Below are 24,691 nucleotides of genomic sequence, written 5' to 3' on the forward strand. Positions count from 1 at the left end.
GATACCATTTCTTAGTAAGGATCCAAATGTAAGGAAAATCAGTAGAGGCTAACAGAAGTTGATTGATTTAAACATTGGTTAAGTGCCCAGTCTGTGTAGAAGACTATTCTTTTTGTTTTGTTTTGTTTTGTTTTGTTTTGTTTTTTGCAGGACAATAAGGGTTAAGTGACTTGCCCAGGGTCACACAGCTAGTAAGTGTCAAGTGTCTGAGGCCGGATTTGAACTCAGGTCCTATTAAATCCAGAGCTGGTGCCTTATCCACTGTGCCACCTAGTTGCTCCCTGTAGAAGACTATTCTTGATTGATGCTGGGGGATATTCAAAGTTTAGATATGGAACTGACTTCGTCCTCGAGGAACATCAAGTCTAGTAAGAGGATGAGATATCGATAACTATAATGCAAAACATTATGTGAGTGATTAGAATGATGGAGAGTGTTGCTTGAAAGGTTAGGGAGATCTAAATTTGTTGAGAGGTTCATCAGAGAAGGCTTCATGGGAGTAGAGACTTATGTCTTGATCTTTAAAAGGATAGGTAGCAACAACCCAATAGATAAGCAAAAATTGAAAATCCCATGGGTCAAATTAAAACAAAAACCTCATTATCTTAGTTTAAATCAAAAGGTAGTCATCAAATTGTAGGTCTTAATAGGTCAAACTTCAAGGCCCACCTTGGAAGAGGTGGGCTTTGAAAATGGGTAAGTTCTCACCTGTCTTCAGTTAGCCTCATTAGAGTCGACCCTCTAGTTGAAAACACTATAAATGACATCCTCAATTGAGGGCTGGAAAGGGAAGAAAAGCATATTAGAAAAGGCAGCAAGCACCCACATTCTTTTCTTATTCTTTGTCTACGTGTTTATCCCTTTATGTCAAGACTGCTCACAATAAGCTAAAATAATTGAAAAGTTTTGAGTCAGACTAGGACCGATGTTTGACCAGTGGCAGATCAAATAGCTAAAAATTGCTGACCAAAGGAGAAAACAAAATGTCCAGGCTGATCTTGGTTTCTGGATATCTGCTACTAATATGAAAACCTAACCCAGAAGCATCCACTTCAATAAGAGAAAAAAATCGTTTTCCCATGACAATGGATGACCACTCATCAGGGAAATTTTAGAAAGGATTCCTGCATTGAGGAGGAAGTTGGAATAGATGACCCCCATGTGTCCAGGCTTAGTGAGGTGGTAACAGTGAAGTGAAGAAGCAGTGTGGCTAACACACTGCCACCTTAAAAGAGCAAAGTCTTAACAGGTCAGAGCCTCCTTTCTCCTAGTGTTACTTAACCTATATGCTGACTTTTCTCTTCCTCATTCCTCAACTTTTCTTGGCTGAGCCTCTTAAATTGCCTCCTTCTATGAAGCGTCTTTTGTCTTTGACCTCAAAACATTGTTCTGATTAGGTCTTATTCCTTCTGGCTGTGTTCTCTTTCTGGACCTGTTTATTGTCTCATATCATCAAAATGATTCAATGCCGTTACTGCAAGAAGCCAGTATTCAACACAAAGGCTCATTTCAGTTTTCCTCAGAAGCAGGATCATACACAGAGGACATAGCTTTGAATTCCAGCTTTCTACTTACTGTCTATGTAACCTTAGGCCAATCACTTAATCTTTCTAATTCTCTGAGTGGAGGCTGAAAGGAGGTTTGCAAGAGCTTGGATTAGGTAATATCCAAGTTTCCTGTCAGCTCTGAAATCATGACCTATGATTTAGCCATTCCTATTATTTAACTCAGCAAATAGCTTTTCAGACTATCTGTATTTTGTTTTCATTTTTCAGCATCTTGTTATCTTCTCCCTGTTTTTGCATCTACTTCACCCTAACTCATCCACTTCCCTCATCAGGAGTGAGCTTTCTCCTTTTCCTCTTGATCCAGAAAACCAAACTAAACATCTCAGGCCCAACTAGCAGGATTTGCCCTGACCCCTATACTCCCAAGTTGGTTTATAGGGCCAGTGTTAAGAAAGCACTGGCTTAATTCAATTGAAATCACTGGACATGAAAAGGAACCTATATTTTGGTTCAAAGGATAAGGACAGCATATTGTTGGCCTCTAGGGGTTGAAATGCAGGTGACTATGTCATAACTAATTGCTTCCTAAGCAATTTAAATTTGCCTCAGACCCAACTTCTGAAGTCAAATATGTCTCTCCTTTCACAATCCATCTTTATTAAAATGTTCATGACTAACTTTGGGGCACAGTGACATGCAATACTTTATGGTCCACACCCATCATTTCCTGCAAACTCATTTACTGTGACACCTTTTCTAAAGTAACACATGATCTTGCCTAGATAAGTTAAGCTTTAACTGAAGCAATCCCTTGAAAACCTCAGAAACATCATTCTTGAGGGAAATACTCTTTGACCTGACAAAATTGTCCAGTGATGATACCCCAAAGAAATCAAAAGGTGTTTTTTTTTTTCCTCCAACTTAATGGATCTTACTGGAATTGAAATCCAAACAAGGGAGAAGAAAAGAAAAGCATCTGGCTTTATTGCCCAGCCTGTTTTCTCCAGAGAACATGATGTCAGAATCTAGTAACTCATTTATAATTATAAGATAAAGCAAGCAAGAATGTCTCTCTCACCTTATGAATTTATGGGCCAGATGTTCCACAAAATAGTAGATTTCATTCCAGTGGTGCAGGACACTTCCTGATCTAGAAAACAAAACAAAAACTGGTGATGGCACTCCATTCAAATTTTCATTTTTAGTTTTCCTTTCTATTATAATTGTTTTGTATTTATTCCCTGGCACAATTCTTCATAAGCCGGTCTCATTATTTGAAACTTAAATGTTACCATAGATCTGTGATCTCCATAATGTGACTATTCCCTTCACTTGAAACCCATAAATACTCATTGCAATGACTGTCCCATAAATCCACCACAGGAAGACATGCTGCAAGGATTTTTTTTTCCCTAGATCTCTTGACATTGAATGGATGAACATCATTTGAAACTATTAAAAATAATTAGAACATATTGCAAGAGATCATTAAAAAATAAAAACCTATGAAGTATACTATTCCTTTATATTCAAATACAAGATAATTCGTATGTTTCCTGAGGGTTTTTTGAGCAATTTGAATAATTTGGGGGGGGAGGGGCAATGGGGGTTAATTGACTTGCCCAGGGTCACACAGCTAGTGTCAAGTGTCTGAGGCTGGATTTGAACTCAGGTCCTCCTGAATCCAGGGCCAGTGCTTTATCCACTGCGCCACCTAGCTGCCCCAAAATGGTTTCTAATAAGCTAGGATTTACAAAGTTCTCTCTTCAAAATTAGACATTGAGGAGGTTGGGTATGTATTGTAGATCCATTTTTTTTCTTTTTTTTAAGAAAAAATGGACCTGAGTTTCCCAGGCTTGTTGTTGTCAGAGCCACCAGCTGCCATACCAGTAAGACCAGGCACCAAGCCCTGTAGGACTTGACCTTTTTATGCCTGGAACTCATACCCACTACTCAGATTAAAGATGCCTCAGTCACCCCCTACATCTTCGCCTATTTCTAGACCGCATTCTCCAGTCATTTCCTCATCGTCTGTTTTTTAACCACTCTCTCCCCTCTAAGCCTTCCAGTTCTGGAATCATAATTAAATCAACTCTCATTGCTCCTGGACTTAGTGTGTCAATGTACTGTCCAGTGATTCCTTCCACTTATTACCCCTATAACTTTACAAACCAAGAAATCCTTTCACTTTCCCTCCCACCCCCACCAAATATTATCTCTCTGCAATTAGAATGTAATCCCTTTGAAGGCAGGTACTTATCTTCATTTTTGCATTTGTATCCCCTAGTGCTTAGCATAATACTTGACCAAAAGGAGGCACTTAAGCAATCACCAATCATTAATTTATTCATTCTGCATAGCTGTTTTTTCTTTTCTTTTTTTTCTTTTTCTTTATCTTTTTTTTTTTTTGGTGGGGCAATGAGGGTTAAGTGACTTGCCCAGGGTCACACAGCTAGTAGGTGTCAAGTGTCTGAGGCCAGGTTTGAACTCAGGTTCTCCTGAATCCAGGGTGGGTATTTTATCCACTGTGCTACCTAGCTGCCCCCTGTTTATTCTTTAAGTCCCTTTCTTTGGAAAGAAAGATGTTCATTTAAAATTGTGCTTTTCCAGGATAATGCGTAAAATGCTACTTGCATATCATAAGCAAGAAAGCATATGGCTGTGTTGCAAATATATGGTAATAATCTTTTAAAATTTTCTAAATGTTAAAACATTATGATGACTAATGTAGATTATTATGTTCTCTGAGAAAATCAGGCCATCCTTACAATGCACAAAAAAATTTTGGTTTCTGAGATGTTCTGCCTTTTTCTGTCAAAAAAAACAATTATATATTTTTGTTGTTGTTCTTTCGTGGAGTCTGACTCTCTATGACCCCATTTAGAATTTTCTTGGCAAAGATACTGGAGTATTTTGTTATTTCCTTCTCCAATTCATTTTATAGATGAAGAAACTGAAGCAAAGAGGCTTAAGTGACTAGCCCTGGGTTGTGTTTGAGAATGGACTTGAACTCAGGAAGAGGAGTCTGCTAGCCCAGTGCTCTATCCACTGCGCCACCTAGTTGTCACAAGAAAAAATGTTAGTGCATCTAAAAAACCCTATTCATCAATTAGAAAAAGATTCACAAGTCCAGTGAAAATACACTTAAGCATTCGTTGTTTAATTTTAATTAGTCATTTGATTAATTTCAACCCTTTTTAGATGCTGCACCTCAGAATGAAATAAATAGAAGTAACATTGTAGCTCTATGTAAATGCCCAACACTGCCTATCAAAGCAGGGATCAAGAATTCCCAACAAAAGTGGATAAAGCACTGGCCCTGGATTCAGGAGGACTTGAGTTCAAATCCAGCATCAGACACTTGACACTTACTAGCTGTGTGACCCTGAGCAAGTCACTTAACCCTCATTGCCCTGTAAAAAAAAAAGAAAGAAAGAAAGGAATTCCCAACAAAATTGGGAAAACATTGGACCTTTGTGGAGACCATATTGTGGAAAATGTTCTAGTAAAGGAAACTCTGAATTCTTAAAGACATTGCCAGTGGCACTTGACAACACTGTGAAAGAAACAAAATTACTCTGATGGCCTCTATGGCTTTGAATTGCTCCACAGACTACAAGGGCTCCAGTCATTGCCACACCTTGTACCCATGCCTCTGTCCCCATTTCCTGTCCAACCTCCATCCAAATTGCCCTATCTCATGCTGTCTCCAGACTCCTCTTCAGGTACCTCTGGACTTTTTTCTATGACATTTCTGATGCCTCCTCATCCTGAAAGATCACTCCACCCTTGGACTTGTTAGACTGATGTATACTAGGCCCCTTCAGTCCCTTCTTCTGATTGTTTCCTCCCAGAATCTCCATTCTCAGGAAAACACCCAGCTCGGTGATGTCTTCCCTTTTTTGCAGGCTGTACTGCTGACTCTCTGGATTTTCTCTACAACATTCCCACATATGTAGCTTCTTTTCCCCCACCCATATCCACCCCCTTTTTCAGCTTAGTTTTATTTTTTATACCCCCCCCCACTAGAATATACATTCCTTGAGAGTATAGATTGTCTTTTTGTTTGTATGTAAACCCTCAGCCTTTAGCGCAGTAGATAGTAAGCACTTAATAAATGCTTCAGTCACTCAAGGTCCTACTTTGTCAAGATGAGTTTCTGGATTCAAAGTGTTGGAGCAAACCAGGAGCCATGGAAGGCCTTTGAGATCTCCAGAGAAAGAAGCCCAGACTCTAAGGAGAGAGAAGAGGTCTGAGGTCACTGAGGAGAAAACTTGGCTCTCAGTCAGGGGGATCCAGGCTGAAGAAAACCCTCAAGAAAAGGAATACAGATGTTGGCATCCTGATCCAAATTCTCCAGCAGAAGACCACCTGCAGCATCTTCTCAAATCCTGTCACCCTCAACTGCGGGCACAGCTTTTGCCAGTTTTGTCTGACAGAGCAAGAAAGCTGGGGACACACATTTCTCTTGCCCCAACCAGAGGAAAGTCTCCCAGAACTTCCCTGGCCTCAATGTGCACCTGTCAAAGCTGGCTGTCATCAGCAAGAAAACCCCCAGAAACTGCAGAAATCTGAGGGACAAAGCCATTGTCAGGAACACCAGCAAGACCCCAGGCTCTTCTGTTAGAAGGAGCTGACTTCCCTCTGTATAGCCTGTACTAATGGTAGCTAGGTGGCTCAGTGGATAGAGCACCAGGTGTGGAACAAGGAAAACCTATCTGTGGAATGTAAAATATGTCACTCAGGGAGCCTATCGCCTCTCTTCCCTTCTTGTCCCTCTATGCCAGAAACAAAAGTTGGTCCCATGACCATATGTCCAGTAGAATGTAATATTTGTGGGAATGGCTGTCTCTGACCATGAGCATCTTCTTTTGTGAAGGACCTCTAGGCACAGCCAAGCTTATTGCTTATGATCACTGTAAACTTAAAAATAATAGTCACCGGAGACACAGAGACATCGGCCCTTAGGAAGAGCCAAGGAGCCAATTTGCTGAGAAGTTTAAGGCTACCTGTAGCAACGCCAGCTTAGAGACATCATTCCCAAGTGGTTTATTTTCTATCACTCTCAATGCATTGTATGTTGATTTGTTATCACAGTAAATCAAACTTGATTGAACAAGTTCATTTACAAAAAACCCCCCCAAAACCCTAGCTAATCAAACCACCTAATCAAAGAAACCAAGTACTTGTGACACTTGTCTTCCACTCTTCCTCATCCTACAGGTAACAACACCTTTCTTGAGACTGCATCCCCTTCTTAAGCTACAGGACAATATACTAGACTCTAAGCTCTGAGATCAGAGACAAAGTCTTATCCTCCTGCCTCCATGGCACCTACAAAAAGTTTACACATAGTAAATACTTAATAAATATTTATTTACTAAATAAATACTAGCAGAATTATAAGCCACGAGTCTTGATCCAATGTCACTTAACTCTCATTGCCCCACAAAAAAATTAAATTAAAAAAAGGGGCAGCTAGGTGGTGCAATGGATAGAGCACTGGCCCTGGAGTCAGGAGGACCTGAGTTCAAATTTGACCTCAAACACTTAATGCTAGCTGTGTGACCCTGGGCAAGTCACTGAACACCAATTGCCTACCCCCCCCCAAAAAAAAAAAAAAGAAAGAAAGAAAGATCATCTTGGAGACTTCCTCCTAAGCTTTTCTGGAGAATTGAGATACATCTACCCACTATCTGCCCAACTCACTCCCTTGCTTTACTGTTTTCTAATACCAAGGGTGGCTGGCCCCTTTAAAAATAGCTTTCGCTATGAACAGTATTACTCTAAGTGCTTCTCAATCTATGTTTGACAATGTATTTTTTTAAAGATGGTTATTGGAATCTCAATTCTGCTTATTTGAATGCTAGCAGTGAGAATGAGAATGGAGGTCACACAATGTATTGAAATTTTATAAAAGCAATTGGGATTTTCTCAATGCAAACCAGTGGAATGGGGATTAAACCAAACATTTAATTAAGCTTAAAGTGTATTATTTTTTCATTGTTCAGTCATTTTAGTCATGTCCGTCCCCTTTTGGGGTTTTCTTGGCAAAGATACTAGAGTGATTTGCCATTTCTTTCTCCAGCTTATTTTAAAGATGAGGAAACTGAGGCAAACATAGTTAAGTGACTTGCCCAGGGTAGGTCACACAGTTAGTAAGTGAGGCTGGATTTGAACTCAGGATGATGAGTCTTCCTCACTTCATGCCCAGTGCTCTATCCACTATGGCACCTAGCTTCCAAAGTACGCTCCAGATGACAGAAATTAATATTGAAGATTCCTTCTGAGACAAGAGACTCTAAGAAGCTCAAGGCTGCTCACTCACTTTGACCTCCAAACCTTTAGCTGCCATTCCCTAGAAAACAGAGATCTGAAAAGCAAAGCCAGGGGAGAAGTGAAATTAAGCCTCCTCACTCCTCAAAAGGGAGTGAGAAAAAGTTTTACGAACATGTTCAGTAGTTAGGCTGGCTCAATAAATAACCAACAAGTCAGTGGACACCACCAGATGGTGAGAGCAGGCACTCACATCTTTATATTTCTTATCACTAGTGTCTAGTATGTGACCCCCGGAGATCAGTTCAAATCCTGACTTTGCTGCTGACTGGTTTTATGAATGAGTAAGTTAGCTTTTCTCTCAGAGTCTTCATTCCCTTTTCACAAAATGGGGATAATTATACTACCCATTTCATGAGGTTGTGAAAGGAAAAGAAAGGGAAGGAAACAGGTGACAGAGTGGGTAGCACTAGGCCTGGAATTAGGGAAACCTGAGATTTGAATCTGACCTCACTTACTAGCTATGATTCTGGGCAGATCACTTAACCTCTTCCTGCCTCAGTTTCCTCAAATGTAAAATAAAAATAATAATAGCACCTCCCTCCTAGGGTTGTTGTGAGTCCCAAATGAGATAAGCACTTAGCCCAGTGCCTGCGCGTAGTAGGTATATAGTAAAAACTTGTTCTCTTCCTTTATTCCTCCTTTTCCCTTCCTTCTTAGATACTCCCTCCTGCCTTAGTTTCCAAGTTATGAGGAAAGATCTTTGTAAATCCTCAAGTACTACAGAAATGTGAATTATTATCAGTTCTGAGGATGTGTAAGCACCATGAGGGCAGAAATTGTCGTTTTGTTTTGTTTTGTTTTAGAAATAATTCTTTCGGGGGTAGCTAGGTGGTACAGTAGATAAAGCACTGGCCCTGGATTCAGGAGGACCTGAGTTCAAATCCAGCCTTAGGCACTTGACACTTACCAGCTGTGTGACCCTGGGCAAGTCACTTAACCCTCATTGCCCCGCAAAAAAAAAGAAAGAAAGAAAGAAAAGAAAAGAAAAAAGGAAATAATTCTTTCAATTCTAGGGTGGATCAGGAAAGGCTTCAAAGAAGAAACTGGTACTTAAATAGCAATTTAATGGAAAGCAATATGGAGATGTAAAAAATAACTAAAGAAAAAACAGGGGGCAGCAAGGGATCTAATATGACTGCTTCATAATATAAGGCTGCAAAGGTAGTGTGCAACAAGATGGTGAAAAACCTTGAATGCCAGGCTATGGAATCCAACCTTTATCTAGTAGGTAATAAGTAGCCATTGAAAGGTTTTGAGCAGAATAATAAAACTACAAGATTTACACATTCCAAATCAACATATTAATCAAAAGCTTATTCTGACTCTGTATGACACCAGAACTGACTTTTACATAGCCCTTTTAAGATTTAGACTGCTTTGATGCACATTATCTCATTTGGTCCCTATAACAACCCTGTGAGGTAAGTATTACAAATATTGTCCCCCTTTTACAGATGAGCAAATAGGGGATAAAACAATAACATCAACAGTGCTGATTTTGGTTTGGACAAGGAAGAATGCAGAAGTCAGAAGCAACGTTAGGAGGCTATTAATTATAATCCAAGCAAGTCATAATAATAGGTTGCACCAGTATATTAGCAATGGGCAAAGAGAAAAGGGAACAGATCTGCAAAAGATTGCAAAAGCAACATGTCTAACCTATATCAAATTATTTACTATTTCAGAGAGGAGGGAGATGAAGGAGGGAAGGAGAAAATTTTCAACTCAAACTTTTAAAAAATGAATGTTAACCATTGTTTTTATATGTAATTGGAAAAAACCAAAATATTATTTAAAAAAAGAATTTATGTTAAGAACAACAACAACAAAGTAGATCCCAAACCCCTGATAATTTGACAACAGGAGGTGAAAAGAAAAAGTAAAACATAAGACCAAGATTTGGGGCATGAGACCAGGAGAATGAATAGAGGTGCCAAGTCAAGCTAATGGGCATGTATTGTGCTCTTATTAAGTGGCAGATACTGAGCTAAGTGCTGGGGTTACCAAAAAGAGGTAAAAGACAGTTCCTGCCCTCAAGGCCTAGTGGAGGGAGAACAACTATGTACTAACAAGGCCTATGCAGGTTAAATTTGAGGTAAATAAAAGAGGCAATTGCCTAGGAAGGCTATAAATAGCCTTAAGGGGGATCAGAAAAAGCTTCTTAGAGGAGGTCTGATTTTATCTGGGACTTGAAGGAAGTCAAGAAAGCCACCAGGTGGGGACATGGAGAAAGAATTCCAGGCACAGGGCTCAGCCAGTAAAAATGTCCAGTCAGGAGATGGGATATTTGATACGAGGGACAGAAATAGGACCTAAAGAAAGAGCAGGTGGGTTTTTTGCGTGTTTGTTTGTATGCTTGTCTGAACAGTCTTGAAGCTGGGGCAGAGTTACCTTGAAAGGATCCAGCCCTTTAGAGACATCTGAAGCCTACATGTGGCACAGTGGATAAAGCACTGGCCCTGGATTCAGGAGGGCCTGAGTTCAAATGTGACTTCAAACACTTGACACTTACTAGCTGTGTGACCCTGGGCAAGTCACTTAACCTTCATTGCCGCGCTCAAAAAAAAAAAAGAAAGAAAGAAAGAAAAGAAATTGTGACTGGTCTGAAGTCACATAACTAGTAAAGACCAGAGCTAATACTGAAACCCAGGTCTTTTAAGTCCAAGGTTAATGATCTTGGACAATCCAACAATTCAACAAATTATTATTAATTATAATAAACCCAGACACTTTATGGAATTCCTAGAATGGTAAGAACTTGATGACAGGAGTTCTCCAGAATCACAAGAACCAAGAGCCACAGATCCCACTTAATCCTTTTTTTTTCAAGGAGCATCAGGAAGCTACTTTCTCTGCTGATAGTGAGTTTATGAATATCAACTGTCTACCAGAACCTCATGTAATTTGCCCTACAGCCTCTGGGGCTATTATCTTCTCTTGAAATCTAGCATAGTGTGTCCTTGAATTATCAATATCTACTCATCTCTCTCTTAAATACAGTTCCTATGAACTGCTGAAATTTACCCAGTTCATCAAAGTTTCCTTATATTTTTCTTAAGCCTCAATATTTTGCTGATGCTTCTATCCAGTCACTAGAGCCCCAGAACCCTACCTTTGGGGATTTACTAGGCTCAGGTAAACACCAAGTTCCACAAACTTCTGATATCCACAAGATTCTCATAATTAGCTTTAGCCAGTACCCCTGACGGTCAGCTAGGTGGCACAGTGGATAGAGTGTTGGGCCTGGAGTCAGTAAAACTCATCTTCCTGAGTTCAAATTCAGTCCCAGATTCTTATTAGTTGTGTGACCCTGAGCAAATTATTTAACCCTGTTTGCCTCAGTTTTCCTCATCTGCAAAATGAGCCAGAGAAAGAAATAGCAAACCACTCTCACTATCTTTGCCAAATGGGGCCATGAAGAGTTGGACACAATTGAAATGACTGAACAACAACAAAGTACCCCTAACTCCCCAAGGCTAGGTTCAGACGCATCTTCTGAACCTCATATTGTAGGAAGGCAACATAGTATAATGTGGAGGTTAAGGTATTACAGAAAGTCCCCTAGATTAGGAATTCAATTCTAGTGCTGGTTGTGCCATTGGTTACCTACGTTACTTTTAATAAGTCATTTCCCTCTTATTAGGCTTTGTTTTGCCAATGATAAAAAGTTATTTGGTTGGTTGTGGTAATGGAACCCTGTAATCCCTGCTACTGGGCAGGCAAAGACTGGTCAATGACTTGAACTCAGGAGTTCTGAGTTGCAGTATATTAAGTGAATTGAGCATCCACACTAAGTCTGGAATCAGCAACATTTCATAAGGCTATTAAAAGTTTGCCATTCTTCATCTGGTAATTGTCCATATTCTTTGACCTCTTGTCAATTGAGGAATAATTCTTGGTTATGTATTTGTGCTAGTTCCCTATATACCTTGTGTATCAGAGCTTTGTCAGAGAGATGTGATGCCAAAAATTCTCCCTAACCCCAATTGATAGTTTTCCTTTTTATCCAGGTTACAACAATTTTATTTGTGTAAAAGGTTTTCAATTTCATATAATAAAAATTCTTGATTTTTTTTCTTTTGTGTTCACTTCTATTACTTGTTTGGTTAAGAACTCTTCCCCTAGTCATAGCTATAGAAGTTATCTGATCTTGTGCTCTTCTAATTATGTTACAGTATTACCTTTGGTGTTTAGGATGTATATCCATTTGTGTTATTGTGCCAGAGAGTATAAGATGCTGGTCTAAATGTAATTTCTACCAGTTTTCCCAACAGTTTTGTAGTCTTGAAAACCTGACTTTGACTCATAAATAGTTCTGCCACTGTGTGAATTTGATTAAAGTTACTTCCCCTCAATGGGAGGGACAGTAATTTTCCTCATTTGTGAATGAGGGGGTTGGACTGGATGACTTTTAAGATCATTTCCATCTCTAAATCTGTGATCGATGTCACCATGAGAATTGTAATATTATCCTAAGTTTTTTTCTTGCCTACAGTTTTCCCCCTTTCCAACCATCTTTCATAACACTGCATGAATCATAATAATATGTCATTTTGATCATGTCATTCTTCAAAAAAAGAAAAAAAAATCATTTCCACTTTAAACATCCAGAGACTCCCACTACCTACAGAAGATGCCTCTGGATTTTGGCATTCAATGCCCTCCTTCCTCTGGCTTCAACCTATCCTTCCTGCCTCTTGATACTACTTGCATTCACATAATCCACATTCTAATCAAATTGAACTACCTTTTTCTAGGAACTTTCATTGTCTCTTGGGAAGTGATGATAGTCTGTGTCTATCAGTTATTGTACCTATTTCGCATTTTTTCAACACCAATAACTTGGTTAACACACCGAGGTCAGTACTGATTCAATTGTATATCAGATCTTCTGATTTTTATTCATTTATATATTTCTTTTATAGTTACTTTTAAAGTATATAGCCGGGGGGCAGCTAGTTGGCACAGTGGATAGAGCACCAGCCCTGGAGTCAGGAGGACCTGAGTTCAAATCCAGCCTCAGACACTTAACACTTACTAGCTGTGTGACCCTAGGCAGGTCACTTAACCCCAATTGCCTCACCAAAAAAAAAAAAAAATTCAAAAGTATACAGCCGGGCAGCTAGGTGGCGCAGTGGATAGAGCACCAGCCCTGGAGTCGGGAGGACCTGAGTTCAAATCCGGCCTCAGACACTTAACACTTACTAGCTACGTGACCCTAGGCACATCACTTAACCTCAATTGCCTAAAAACAAACAAACAAACAAACAAAAAAGTATATAGCCTATCTATAAACAAACTGTCTATATGTAAATGGGGAAAAAACAAATTGGGCTACCCCCATCTCCTTCCTGTTGCCTTTTTGCTCTTAGCATAGTGCCTGGCACATAGTAGGTGCTTAATAAAGGCTTGTTGACTAATTGACTCTAGAGTCTCTGAGCTGTTTTTCATTATACTCTTCCACTTCCTTATTTAAATGTATCCTCTCCTCAAACCCCTTTCCCTATAATTGGTCTGCTGAAGTTCATTTCCTTCAAGGACTGAATCAGATGTCATCTTCTTTATGAAGCCTTCTTTGGTCTTCTTTCTAACCTCCCAGATGGAAGTGATCTTTCCCTCCTCAAACTTATCATAGCATTTTGCCTTGACTTTGTGTTTATCTTATTATTCCACAGTCATCTGGGTCTGTGGTTTTCCCCTTGTTATACTGTAAGCCCCTTGGGAGTAGGCCTTTGCCCTATCACTCATATTTCCATCACCCAGAAAGGTGGCTTGCATGATAGTTGGCACTTAATTCATGTATGTTGTACTGATAGACAGGGGAAGATGGATGAAATATGATGATCCTTTTCTCAGATACTCCTACAGAAATGAGAACTGTGAAGGGAATTTTCTCAAACAACAAGTAACCATACCTCCATATTTCCCCTCTTCCCACGCCCACTGTGTCCCTATCTCTTAACACAGATGCCCTGTAGCACAGTAAAGAAGATTTCCCCTTGGATCTACATAAGAGAGTAGAATGCAGACAGAGAGGAAAAGCCAGCCAGAAACAATCCTACTCCAACACAATGAGGTCTCAAAAGGCTCATTTATTGTCCCTCACAATTCAAGTCACAATATCCCCAATGGCCTAGGAATACCAACCTAGAGGCTTAGATTTTTTACATGGTTGAAAGGCATGGAAATGGATGGACTACTTATGGTTTTTGACAACAGACGCCTTCCAGCCACATCATTATGCCTCACTCATTGTAATAAGGAGAAAAAGAAGGAAAGCAGAACACTTGGAAGGAGAAGCAGAGCCACTTCTTTGAGATGTTAAAGCAGGAATTAGTCAACCCATAAAAATTAATTCTTGATATCTTTTGTTTTGCCATCATCTTTATTTCCCAATATGTCCCTTCTTCTCTCCTACCCAGTGAGGCAATCCAGAAAACAAGGAATAAAAAAGAAATAAAATAACAACAACAATACTTCCGCAAAACTAATCAACACATCAATCAATTCCAACAGTATATGCAGTGTTTCATATCCATATCACTCCTCCCACATACACATACATATACAAACACACTATATTCTATAAAAAAGGAAAGAAATGGGTCCTTATATCTCTTCTTTGCAGTCAAACATGGTCATTTATAATTAGAATTGATTTTCAATTATTATTCATTTTGTTTACATTATTACAATGATTAAACATTTTGTTTTCCTTGTTCTACTTTCTTCACTTTGCATTAGTTCATGTCTTCCCATGCCTCCCTTTATTCTTCATATTTATTGTTTCTTACAGCATAATAATATTCCATCCCATTCATATACCACAATATATTTAGCCATTCACCAATTGATGAGCATCTGGTTTGTTTTCATTTCTTTCCAAGTATAAAAAGTTATAAATATGAAAAATTATTGTAAATATTTTGGTGTATATGGGTCCTTTGTTTCTATTGTTGACCTCCTTAGAGCATATACCTATCAGCAAAATATCTAGGTCAAAAAGTTTGGATGTTTTAGTCACATTTTCTTTTAGCATAATTCCAAACTGCTTTCTGGAATGGATGGGCAAGACCATAGTTCTACCAACAATATGTTAGCATAGGTTTTTTCACAGGCCCTTCAAGCATTGACCATTACCACTTTTGTCATCTTTTGTAAATTTATCATGTGTGAGGTAAAATCTCATAGTTGCTTTGATTTGCATTTTTTACTTTCAGTTATTTGGATCAATCTTTCATATACCTGTTAATAGTTTCTAATTCTCCTTTAAGAATTATTAATTCATATATCTTGGTCACATATCCATCAGATGATGCCAACTTTAGAAAGACTACAGGAATTTTGATAGTTATTAGAACTTTCAACGAGACCCAGACAATTCTGCCATATTTTTTATGATTCATTTCCTATAGGCACGGGCCTACAGAAAGCCTGGATTTATAGACTATGATACTATGACCCCAGATAGAGGGGCCCAGCTTTTGGTAATTTACTTAAATTATAGACATAGCCCTGAGGAGAACAATTTCTAGACTATTGGCTTTCTAAGCATTAACTCATGTGGTACTGTCAGAAATAATGGTGGGCTTTACCTGGTGAATTTTCATTCTTAGAATTGTTTTGCACAAGCCTTGGGAAATCTTGCAACCATAAAAGAATATAGGATCTGACTTTTCAGGAATTACTAGTAAGCAAAACTCATTGAAACTTTGTGATGAAGTTAATCCTACTTCAGAGCCTGGCTCCAAACTAGGTCAGGGGTAGAATTATTTATTCCCTTGTGAAGGCATTGTGGGGAGTCTGTCCAAAACCCAGATGACCCCCTGTCCAAGACCCCACCTTGGTTCTAGGGTAGCCAAAAGTTCACTTCAGGATTTGGGGATTATTTCTTCTCTGGACAGCTAAGTAGTCCAGGGGATAGAGCATTGGGTCTGGAGTCAGAAAGACCTGAGTTCAAATCTATCCTCAGATACCTCCTTAGCTGTGCGTACCTGAGCAAATCACTTAAATTAATTGCCTCAGTTTCTTCAGATATAAAATAGGGATAATAATAGCACCTACCTCTCAGGATTGTTGTGAGGATCAAGTGAGTTATTATTTGTAAAGTACTTAGCATGGTACCTGGCAATAATAGGCTTAATAAATGTTTATTTCCTTTCTCATGTCCCTCAAGTCCTTATGCCAAACTAACACCAACAAAGCATCTATGAACCAATAAGCCGAATGTGAAAAGTGAGATAGCCCCTGCCTAAAAGAAGATCGCATCCTAATAGAAGATATAATACATATGGTACCAGGGAAGAGTTTTTTGGTCTAGGCCATCACAGAAATGGTGACAATAGATCTTCATGCCCTTTATAGTGTCAGCGATAGTATTGATTTAATGATTGTTCTGGTGTCCTGGATCAGGATCAAGACAGGGAAAGTATCAGGGGATCAGAAAGAGGGGATAGGGAAGATGGCAAGATGTCCAGAATGGGTAGACGCTGATATCTGGGTTCGTGGCTGGATGGGGGATATGAAGCATGATCTCTGGCCCTATAAATATAGTAGGTATAAGTAAATATTATTTAGCCTCTAGTCAGTAGAATTTGCTCCAGCTTCACAGAGGGCCTCTCAGTGAAGACAACCTAATTGAAAGATCAACCTACCCTGGGCTAGTCAAACCAGAGTAAATCTCACTTAGAGTTAGAAAACTTGACTTGACATCTCAAGCCTTTCACTTACAAACTATGTGACCTTGGGCAAGTCACTTAACTTCTCCTGGTCTCAGTTTCACCATCTTTCAAAATGAGGAGGTTGGATAGTAGTTGATTTCTAGGGTATTTTCCAATTGTAAAATCCTATGATCCCTTCAAGGCCCATTCTGAACTAGGACCTCTGGAGAAGATGAAAGAGTCAATTGGCTTAAGGTGAGTATACTAGTTGGTTTGTCAGCATTTACCTCTAGCTGAGACTACCATCTTGCAACTCACATATGTATGGCCCTGGCACGGATTTTTGTTCTACAGTTGGCTTTTATGGCCACATTAGTGTTCAGTTGTTTCCAAGGGTGTGTGTGCAAAGAACATCTGCAGAATAAGAGATCTGAATTGCATTCAGACCAATTCTCTGAAATGTGTATTTTTGCATTAGTGGAGATTTCCAAACCTCCTCATGATTATTTTCTGCAGAAAATACAGCCTCTTTCCATTAACCACACAAGACAACTTGAGTCAAAGAACCAAGTGAGCCAAATTGGTTGAATTTAATTTTTTTCTTTTTTTGGCATGAGCATTAGAATAAAATGAATTGGAAGAACTCTCAGTTGGATTCATTAATCCATTTTCAGCCCAGGCAAATTTTTATTCTGGAAGAGCAGAAGAACTATGTGATAGAAATGTTTCTCTTTTATGCTTATTTTATTTTACTTTAACCATTCTTTCAGAATACAAAGTCTGGAGTAGGTTCAGTTTATGCATTCAGATAGGCAACTCTAGGCTAGATCTGACCGCATCTCATATTATTTACTCTTTCAATTCTGGTGTATTGCTGTGTGTGGTCCCCGGTGAGGCACACGCCAGACATTTGTGAACAGTCCCACACTTAGTTGTGTCCATGACCCTACTTCCAAAGTAGTTAAGAACTTTATTTTAATTAAGAATGAAATGGGAAACTTTACGAAAAGATACATCTGACTCATCTTCCTTAGAATCTCCACTTTACAATGAAATGATGAATAGCAATAAGCTCTCTGGCCTGGTGATCAATAGAATGGTGTTGCGGTCCCAGCCCAGCCACAGTGGACCATTGTTTAAACTCCCTTTCCTTCCATTATTGCTTCCTTTCTGAGTTCCCCTCCTGGTATGTCAGAGAAAAATATGAAATGAGAGGAATTAGCAGGAGATGCTACATAATAGTTTAAAATTTATCATCAGAGGGCCTAGGTTTACATCTCAGTACTACATTTACTCCCTGTGTGACTTTGGGAACATCATTTCATCTCTCTGGGCCTAGGTTTTCTCAGCTACAAAATGAGAGGCAGCTTGGTGGTCCAGTGGATAGAGCACTGGGCTTGGAGTCAAGAAGACCTGAGTTTGAACCTAGACTCACATGCTTACTGCTCTGGTGACCAGGAGGTAAGTCACTTAACCTATCTAAGTTTTGGTTTCTTCATTTGTAAAATGGGATAATAATGCTATCAACCTCACAGGACTGTTTTCAGAACAAGATAATAAATGACAGGGGTTTGAAGACATTAAAGCTCTAGATAAATGTGATCCATAAGCTAATAGCATAATAATAGTGGGCAGCTAGATGGCACTGCGGATAGAGTGCCAGGTCTGAAGTCAGGAAGACTCATCTTCCTGAGTTCAAATCTGGCCTCAGACACTTACTAGCTGTGTGACCCTGGGCAAGTCACTTAACCCTGTTTGCCTCAGTTTTCTCACCTATAAAATGAGCTAGAGAAGGAAATGGCAAACCATTCCAGTATCTTTGCCAAGAAAACTCCAATGAGGCCACAAAGAATTGGACACAACAGAAAAAACAACTGAACAACAAATAACAATAACAATAGCCAATAATATATTACTAACATTTATGTAGTTCTTACTATCAGCCAGGTACTGTTCTAAGAACTTTATAATTATTATTTCATTTGATCCTCAAAACAACCCTGCAGGGTAGATGCTATAATTATCTCCATTTTTCTGGTGCTTTATCCACTGCCACATAGAAGCTCCTGTATAAATAGAAACGTTTAGGTGGAATGTCACCACAACTTTCATCGTGCTTACCTCATTCTGGTGCATGCCTTATGTAGGCTCTGAAGAAGCACAAGTCATGTCTCTGGACTTACCAGGCACCCATAAACACTTCTTATTCACCACAATAGATTGTAACCCCTTGAGGGCAGACCCTCCTTTGGGGGGGGCTTCTTTTTGTAACCCAGAACTTAGAACAGTGCCTGGCACATAGTAGGTGCTTAATAAATGTTTATGGACTGACCGACAATGAAATCACAACAGGAGAAAGAGAGAAGCAGCTTGAGTAATGAAAAGCATACTAGGTCTGGAGTCCCTGCACCTGGGTTTAAATTCCACCTCTGCTACTTACTGCGTGAAATAAGTCACTTCACCCCTTGGGCTTTAGTTTGCTCATCTGTATCATGAGGAGGCTGGACTAGCTGGGCCAAACATGACAGCCTCCAGTCCCCTGCATCACTGCTCACTCTCACCACACACATTTTTTTCACTACAATCCAATTTCCACTTCTCCATGGTCTGGCTCCCCAAATACCCAGGCATGAATTTACCATGCTCTCATCTGTCACTCAGTTCAACTGATTCCCCCAGGGCCAAAGCATTTTGGAGAGTGTCCCAAGGGAATTTCCAATATTCATTTGAGGCACCATCTACACTCATCTGAATGGACTAGGCAGTTGCCCATTTTTCCTCTAAGAGGTACAATAATAAAAACTGAATACATAAATTTAAAAAGGATGTCTCAGGAAGGAGTGAACAGAAATGGATGGTATGTGCCATTTTTGATCTAGCCCTTGAAGGAAGTAATGGCCATGCACTATTAGAGGGTGAAGAAAGCAATCTAGGCTGTAGTTATGACTTGTGTGAAAATCGAGACTGAAAGGAGTGGTGCGGTGTACCCTAAGCCAGTGGTGCTAAACTCAAATAGAAAGAAGGGAGGGGCACTAAGGATCCCTGCATCTTGCATTATTGATTTAGTTTTAAAATGCCATGTTATCTATGTTTTATTATAGTTGTATATATTTTGTTAAATATTTCCCATTTATCTTCTGAGTTGCTTCAGGTACAGTCAGGAATGTTTGACATCTCTGCCCCAAACCAAAAACCATAATCTAAGCCCAATATGGATACACAACCAAGGAATCATGACTCCTATGTTCAGGTTCAGGGGAGTCACTGGATATAATTTAAGGATTTTGAAGGCTTCCTTCAACCAAAAGTACTTCTTCACCAAGGCCAGATAAAGGAGAATTGAGAATATTTATTAAGCACCTACTATGTGCCAAGCACTATTTTAAGCACTTTACAAATATTATCTTATGTGATCTTCCCAACAACCTTGCAAGGTGGGTGCTATTATGATCCCCATCTTATGGTTGAGGAAACTGGGACAAACAGAGGTTAAGCTCCAGGGTCCACACAGATAAGTGTCTGAAGCAACATTTGAACTCAGATCTTCTTAACTTCAGGCCTAGTGCCCTTTTCACTATGCCATTTAGCTACTTCTAGCAAGCTCACTCTAGCAATTGTGAATGACTTTTATCAAACCTTTCCTTCTCAATACATATGGAGAAGACTGAAAAAGAGTTTAGAAAGGAGAAGCAGAAACACCAAACACAAATTTTACCATTTTGTCTCAACTTCAGCCTGCTTCTGATGTCTGGGAGCTTTGAATGTTGATACTATAGTTATTACTTGCTCTAGAATGTTGGGTTTTTTGGGGGGAGGAGGGGAGGGGAGACTGAAATTTAATTCAGAAGACCTGAGTTCAAATTTGGTTTTCATTACTTGCAAATTATTGTCTAATGTGGCCTTAAGCCATTCCCTTCAGTTTCCTGGGCCTCATTTTCCTACTCCCTTGGACCCTTAATGGTCCTTCCAGCTACAAATCCCATGACTTATGATGTTACTACTTTATTGCAAATGCAAGGTGGGGGAGGGGGGAAGTAATCTTTTAAATTCTGATAATATCATCATCCTGCTACAAAACTTTTAATCATTTCCTACTGTTTATTAAACAAGCTCCAAATGTATATAAAACCCAGATCCCCACAACAGGTCAAATCATAAATTAGAGGAACAAAGAAGAAAATTCCTTTTATAACTATGGATAGGAGAGGAGTTGCAACCAGACAAAAGACAGAGAAGATTAAAGAAGACAAAATGGATGAATTTATTGCATAAAATTGGAATTTTTTGAATAATCGATCAATTCCATTAAATAAGAACGAAATAGTTAACTGGGAGGTAGGGAAAGCTCTGCAGCAAGATTCTCTGAAAAAAGTCTAATATCCAAGATATAGTCATAGTTGATTACTTAAACATGTAAGAATGATAGTTATTCCTCAATAGGCTGTGGCCAAAGAATATGAACAGGCAATTCCCAAAGGAAGACAACTAAGCTATTAACAGCCATATGAAAAATGCTCCAAATTACAAATAATTAGAGAAACACACATTGAGAACTATGAGGTTCTTCTTCACAACTATAAGATTATTTAAAATGTGAAGGAAAAAAGAAGACAAACATTTATCAAGTGCCTACTGTGTACTAGGCATTATGCAAAGCATTGTTAAGGGCTAAAATTCTAGCTAAACTGTCTAAAATATTTAATGAGTGGTCGCCAATAAATTATAAGCTTTAGCAAGAGTTAGACTTTTAAGCGTTTATTAAGGAGAATAAGAATTTGGTAAAGAGAGAGGGAAAGGCCTAGGTTCCTATCTATTAAAGGGAGAGCACATTTCTAGCTCCGCTCTCCACCAGAGTCCTAAGGAAAAAGCCGCGAGACTGAGCGCCAGTCTCTTCCTTGCTCCTCCCACTAGCCCGCGTCACTTCCTGACGCCAAAGAAAAGACTCCTGGTCTTGCCCTCAAAGACCTTCGCTTCATGGGTGGAACTCTTCTACAGTAAGTCTCCAGCAGGTGGCGTTATTCCAATCATTACAGCATTTTATATAGGATATAGGATAAACAGGGAAGCAGTCAATTGGGGGGCACTTTATATTAAATTTCTCAGATAAAAGTTTGGTATTCAAGATCTCTAGACAACAGAAACATATAGGACCAAAAGTCATTCTTTTTTATATAAGTGGTCAAAGGATATGGACAAACAGTTTCAAAAGATGAATTGTCAACTATTAACAATCATATGAAAGAATACTCCAAATCACAAATAATAAGAGAAATACGTATCAAAACAATCCTATAGTTTTACCTCACACCCAGCAAACTGGCAAAGATGACAAAAGATGATAATGTTGGAGGGACTGTGGAAAGATGGGTACATTAGGATGTATTGTTAGTGGAGGCGTGAATTAGTACATTCTCAAAAGCAAATTGGAAATATAAGTGCCTGAGGTCTTTATATCCTTTGACCCAGTCATTGCACTGCTAGGGATGACCCAAGAAGGTCACTGATAAAAAAGAAAGGTTTTACATAGATATTAAAATATTTATATAAGTGGTTTTGGGTGGAAGCAAAGACCTGGAACAAAATCCAGATGTCCACTGATTGGGAAATTACTATGTAAATTATGGCACATAAATGTAACGTGTTATTACTTTGGGGAAAGATATGAAAAATATGATGAATGCAGAGAAAGGCAGAAATGGTTACATGAACTGATGCAAAGTGAAGTTAGCAGAGCCAAGAAAACAACGTACACAATGACAACAACAATTAATGGGAAAGAAAATTACTACAAAATAATTTATTTTAATGTTACAAAATTACAAAAAATAAACTTGTCTCCAAAGAAAATACTCCCAACTCTTTTGCAAAGGTAGGAGCAGCAGTCCATGAGTGCATATATTTGCATATATTAGCAGATTTTTTTCATCATATTGATTGGTTTTGCTGAGGTTTTTTCATTGTTTTCCCTTCTTCCTCTTTTTCTTCTCCTCTTCCCCTCACCCCCTCAGCAGAGAAGAGAAAATATCTGAGGGAAATTTAGGCAATTAAAAAACAAAAGATATTCATAAAATTTAATTTTCCTAAAACACAGAAGAGGACTAAAGGAAATTCAGAAAGACAGTCAGGGAAGCTTTGAAAGTAACATGTTAAATTTATTATATTCTTTTTGTTTTAAAAACCAAGGCGTGTGTCATAGAAATTGGCATTTTCACAAAGAACAAAGTCCAAGTTCTTATCTTGGTATTCATTTTGTTCCCAAACTATCTTTCTAACCATATCTCATATATGACACTTTCTTATCCAAACCATCGACATGCCTATATCCTTAATACCTCCTACATTTTTCTACCTCTGGCCCTTTGCCCTACTCCTCAAACAGTCCCCATCAAATGTGATGATGTATGTATAGCTCTTTGTAAAAATTAAACACTATAGAAATACTAACTATATTTGTATTCCTTGTCCTTATCCATTACCCTAATACCTGTGTATTCCCAATTGCATTCCTCACAGTCGCTGTTCCAAGTTTTGTCCTCTCTTTTCAAGCCTTCCATATCACCCTCACTCTCTACTCTCTCAGCAGAGGACCTCAAGTTATGATTCTCTGAAAAAAATAGAGCCAATCTGATAGAAGCAATTTCTTCCCTCTCATCTCAGTGCTCATTTACATTATGCCTCAGTCTCTCTTTTACTCTAATCTTGGGTGAAGGAGTAGCCCTCCTTCTCACCGATGTTAACTTTTACTTCCCTTAATCTCATTCTCTTCTGTCTTCATAGATTGTTCCCACAATCATCCCCACCACTCTCTAATCTTGAATTTCTATCTACTGGATCATATCCTGCTGTCTACATACATAGCCATTCCTCATACTAAAAACAAAAACCAAAACCCTCACTAGAATCAATCATCCACTCAAGCTATTGTCTTATAACCTCTCCTTCCTTTCACTGACAAAATGGTTGATTGGTTGGTTGTTGTACTTCTTTCTCAAAGAGGAACGAAATAACATTACTGTGTTGGGGTCAAGGTATAGTGTGATAAACTGAGACAGACCAAACCAATACAAGCTCAGGAGGCTCTACTACAGATCAGGCACAAATAGTCCATATGAACATTTGGAATGGAGTGACAAAAAATACTCCTAGAAAAAGTTACCTATGCTCATTTTTTCCGCCTTGTCTCCTTAATTGACCACATCTTTTCTCCTAGATTTTCTTTCCCCACAAAGGAAAAATTAAAAATAAATTTAGATCAGAAATATATACCCTTGATGTAGAAAATGGAGTACTCAATTAAGAACTGCAAAATACAATTAGCATTTAAGAGGGGAAAAATTAATCAGAAGAAGATAATTTTTCCTATTAAAACAGGAATTAGTATTCCATTGGGGGGGGATGGATTTATTTTTCTGAGCTCAATTCACACCTATCATCGATTGAGAGGTGTGTTGCATTGATACAACGGCCAATTTAGCAAAAATGAAACCATTTCTACCTTCAAGGACCTTGCATTCAACTGGGGGAAACAACAGCTAGACATTTTTAAAATATTCAACATATAAACAAAGTATATACAAGGTGAGGGACAGGCATTAGCAGTTGGGAAGATTGGGAAAATTCTCATATAGGAGATGTAACTTAAGCTGAGTTTTGAAGGAAGCTAGGGATTTTCAACTCCAGAAGTGCGAAGGGCAGGGATTTTAGACATATAGAACATTCTGTGCAAAGGCCAGGAGGCAGGAGAAGCAATAGCATGCATGAGGGACAATAATTATGGTCAGACTCTAAATGTGTGTGTGTGTGTATATATATGTATATGTATATGTATATGCACATATACATATATGCATATACACGTATATATATATACACACATATGTATATCTATATATACACACATATATATATACATGCACATATATACATCTATTTATTTATTTATTTATTCATTCATTCATGTATCCATCTATCCATTTATCTATCTATCTATCTATCTATCTATCTATCTGTTTGTTTGTCTGCCTATTCATCATTTATTTGTTGAGGGCAGATAGGTGGCACAGTGGATAAAGTACCAGCTCTGGATTCAGGAAGACCTGAGTTCAAATCCGGCCTCAGACACTTGACACTTACTAGCTGTGTGACCCTGGGCAAGTCACTTAACCCCAATTGCCATGCAAAAAA

General features: G+C 38.8%; 1 protein-coding gene across 1 annotated transcript in view; it reads right to left on the reverse strand.

Moving 5' to 3' along the window:
• The window catches only part of ANTXR1 (ANTXR cell adhesion molecule 1), a 309,785-nt gene that overhangs the window by 271,691 nt on the left and 13,403 nt on the right, over window positions 1-24,691 (reverse strand). The window contains exons 2-3 of the mRNA XM_043987300.1: window positions 2,587-2,658; window positions 709-780 (exon numbers count right to left, since the gene is read on the reverse strand). Coding sequence (XP_043843235.1) covers window positions 709-780; window positions 2,587-2,658 — 144 coding nt within the window. The remainder of the gene's footprint in view (window positions 1-708; window positions 781-2,586; window positions 2,659-24,691) is intronic.

Source organism: Dromiciops gliroides, chromosome 2, assembly GCF_019393635.1.
Source record: "Dromiciops gliroides isolate mDroGli1 chromosome 2, mDroGli1.pri, whole genome shotgun sequence".
Taxonomy (NCBI): domain Eukaryota; kingdom Metazoa; phylum Chordata; class Mammalia; order Microbiotheria; family Microbiotheriidae; genus Dromiciops; species Dromiciops gliroides.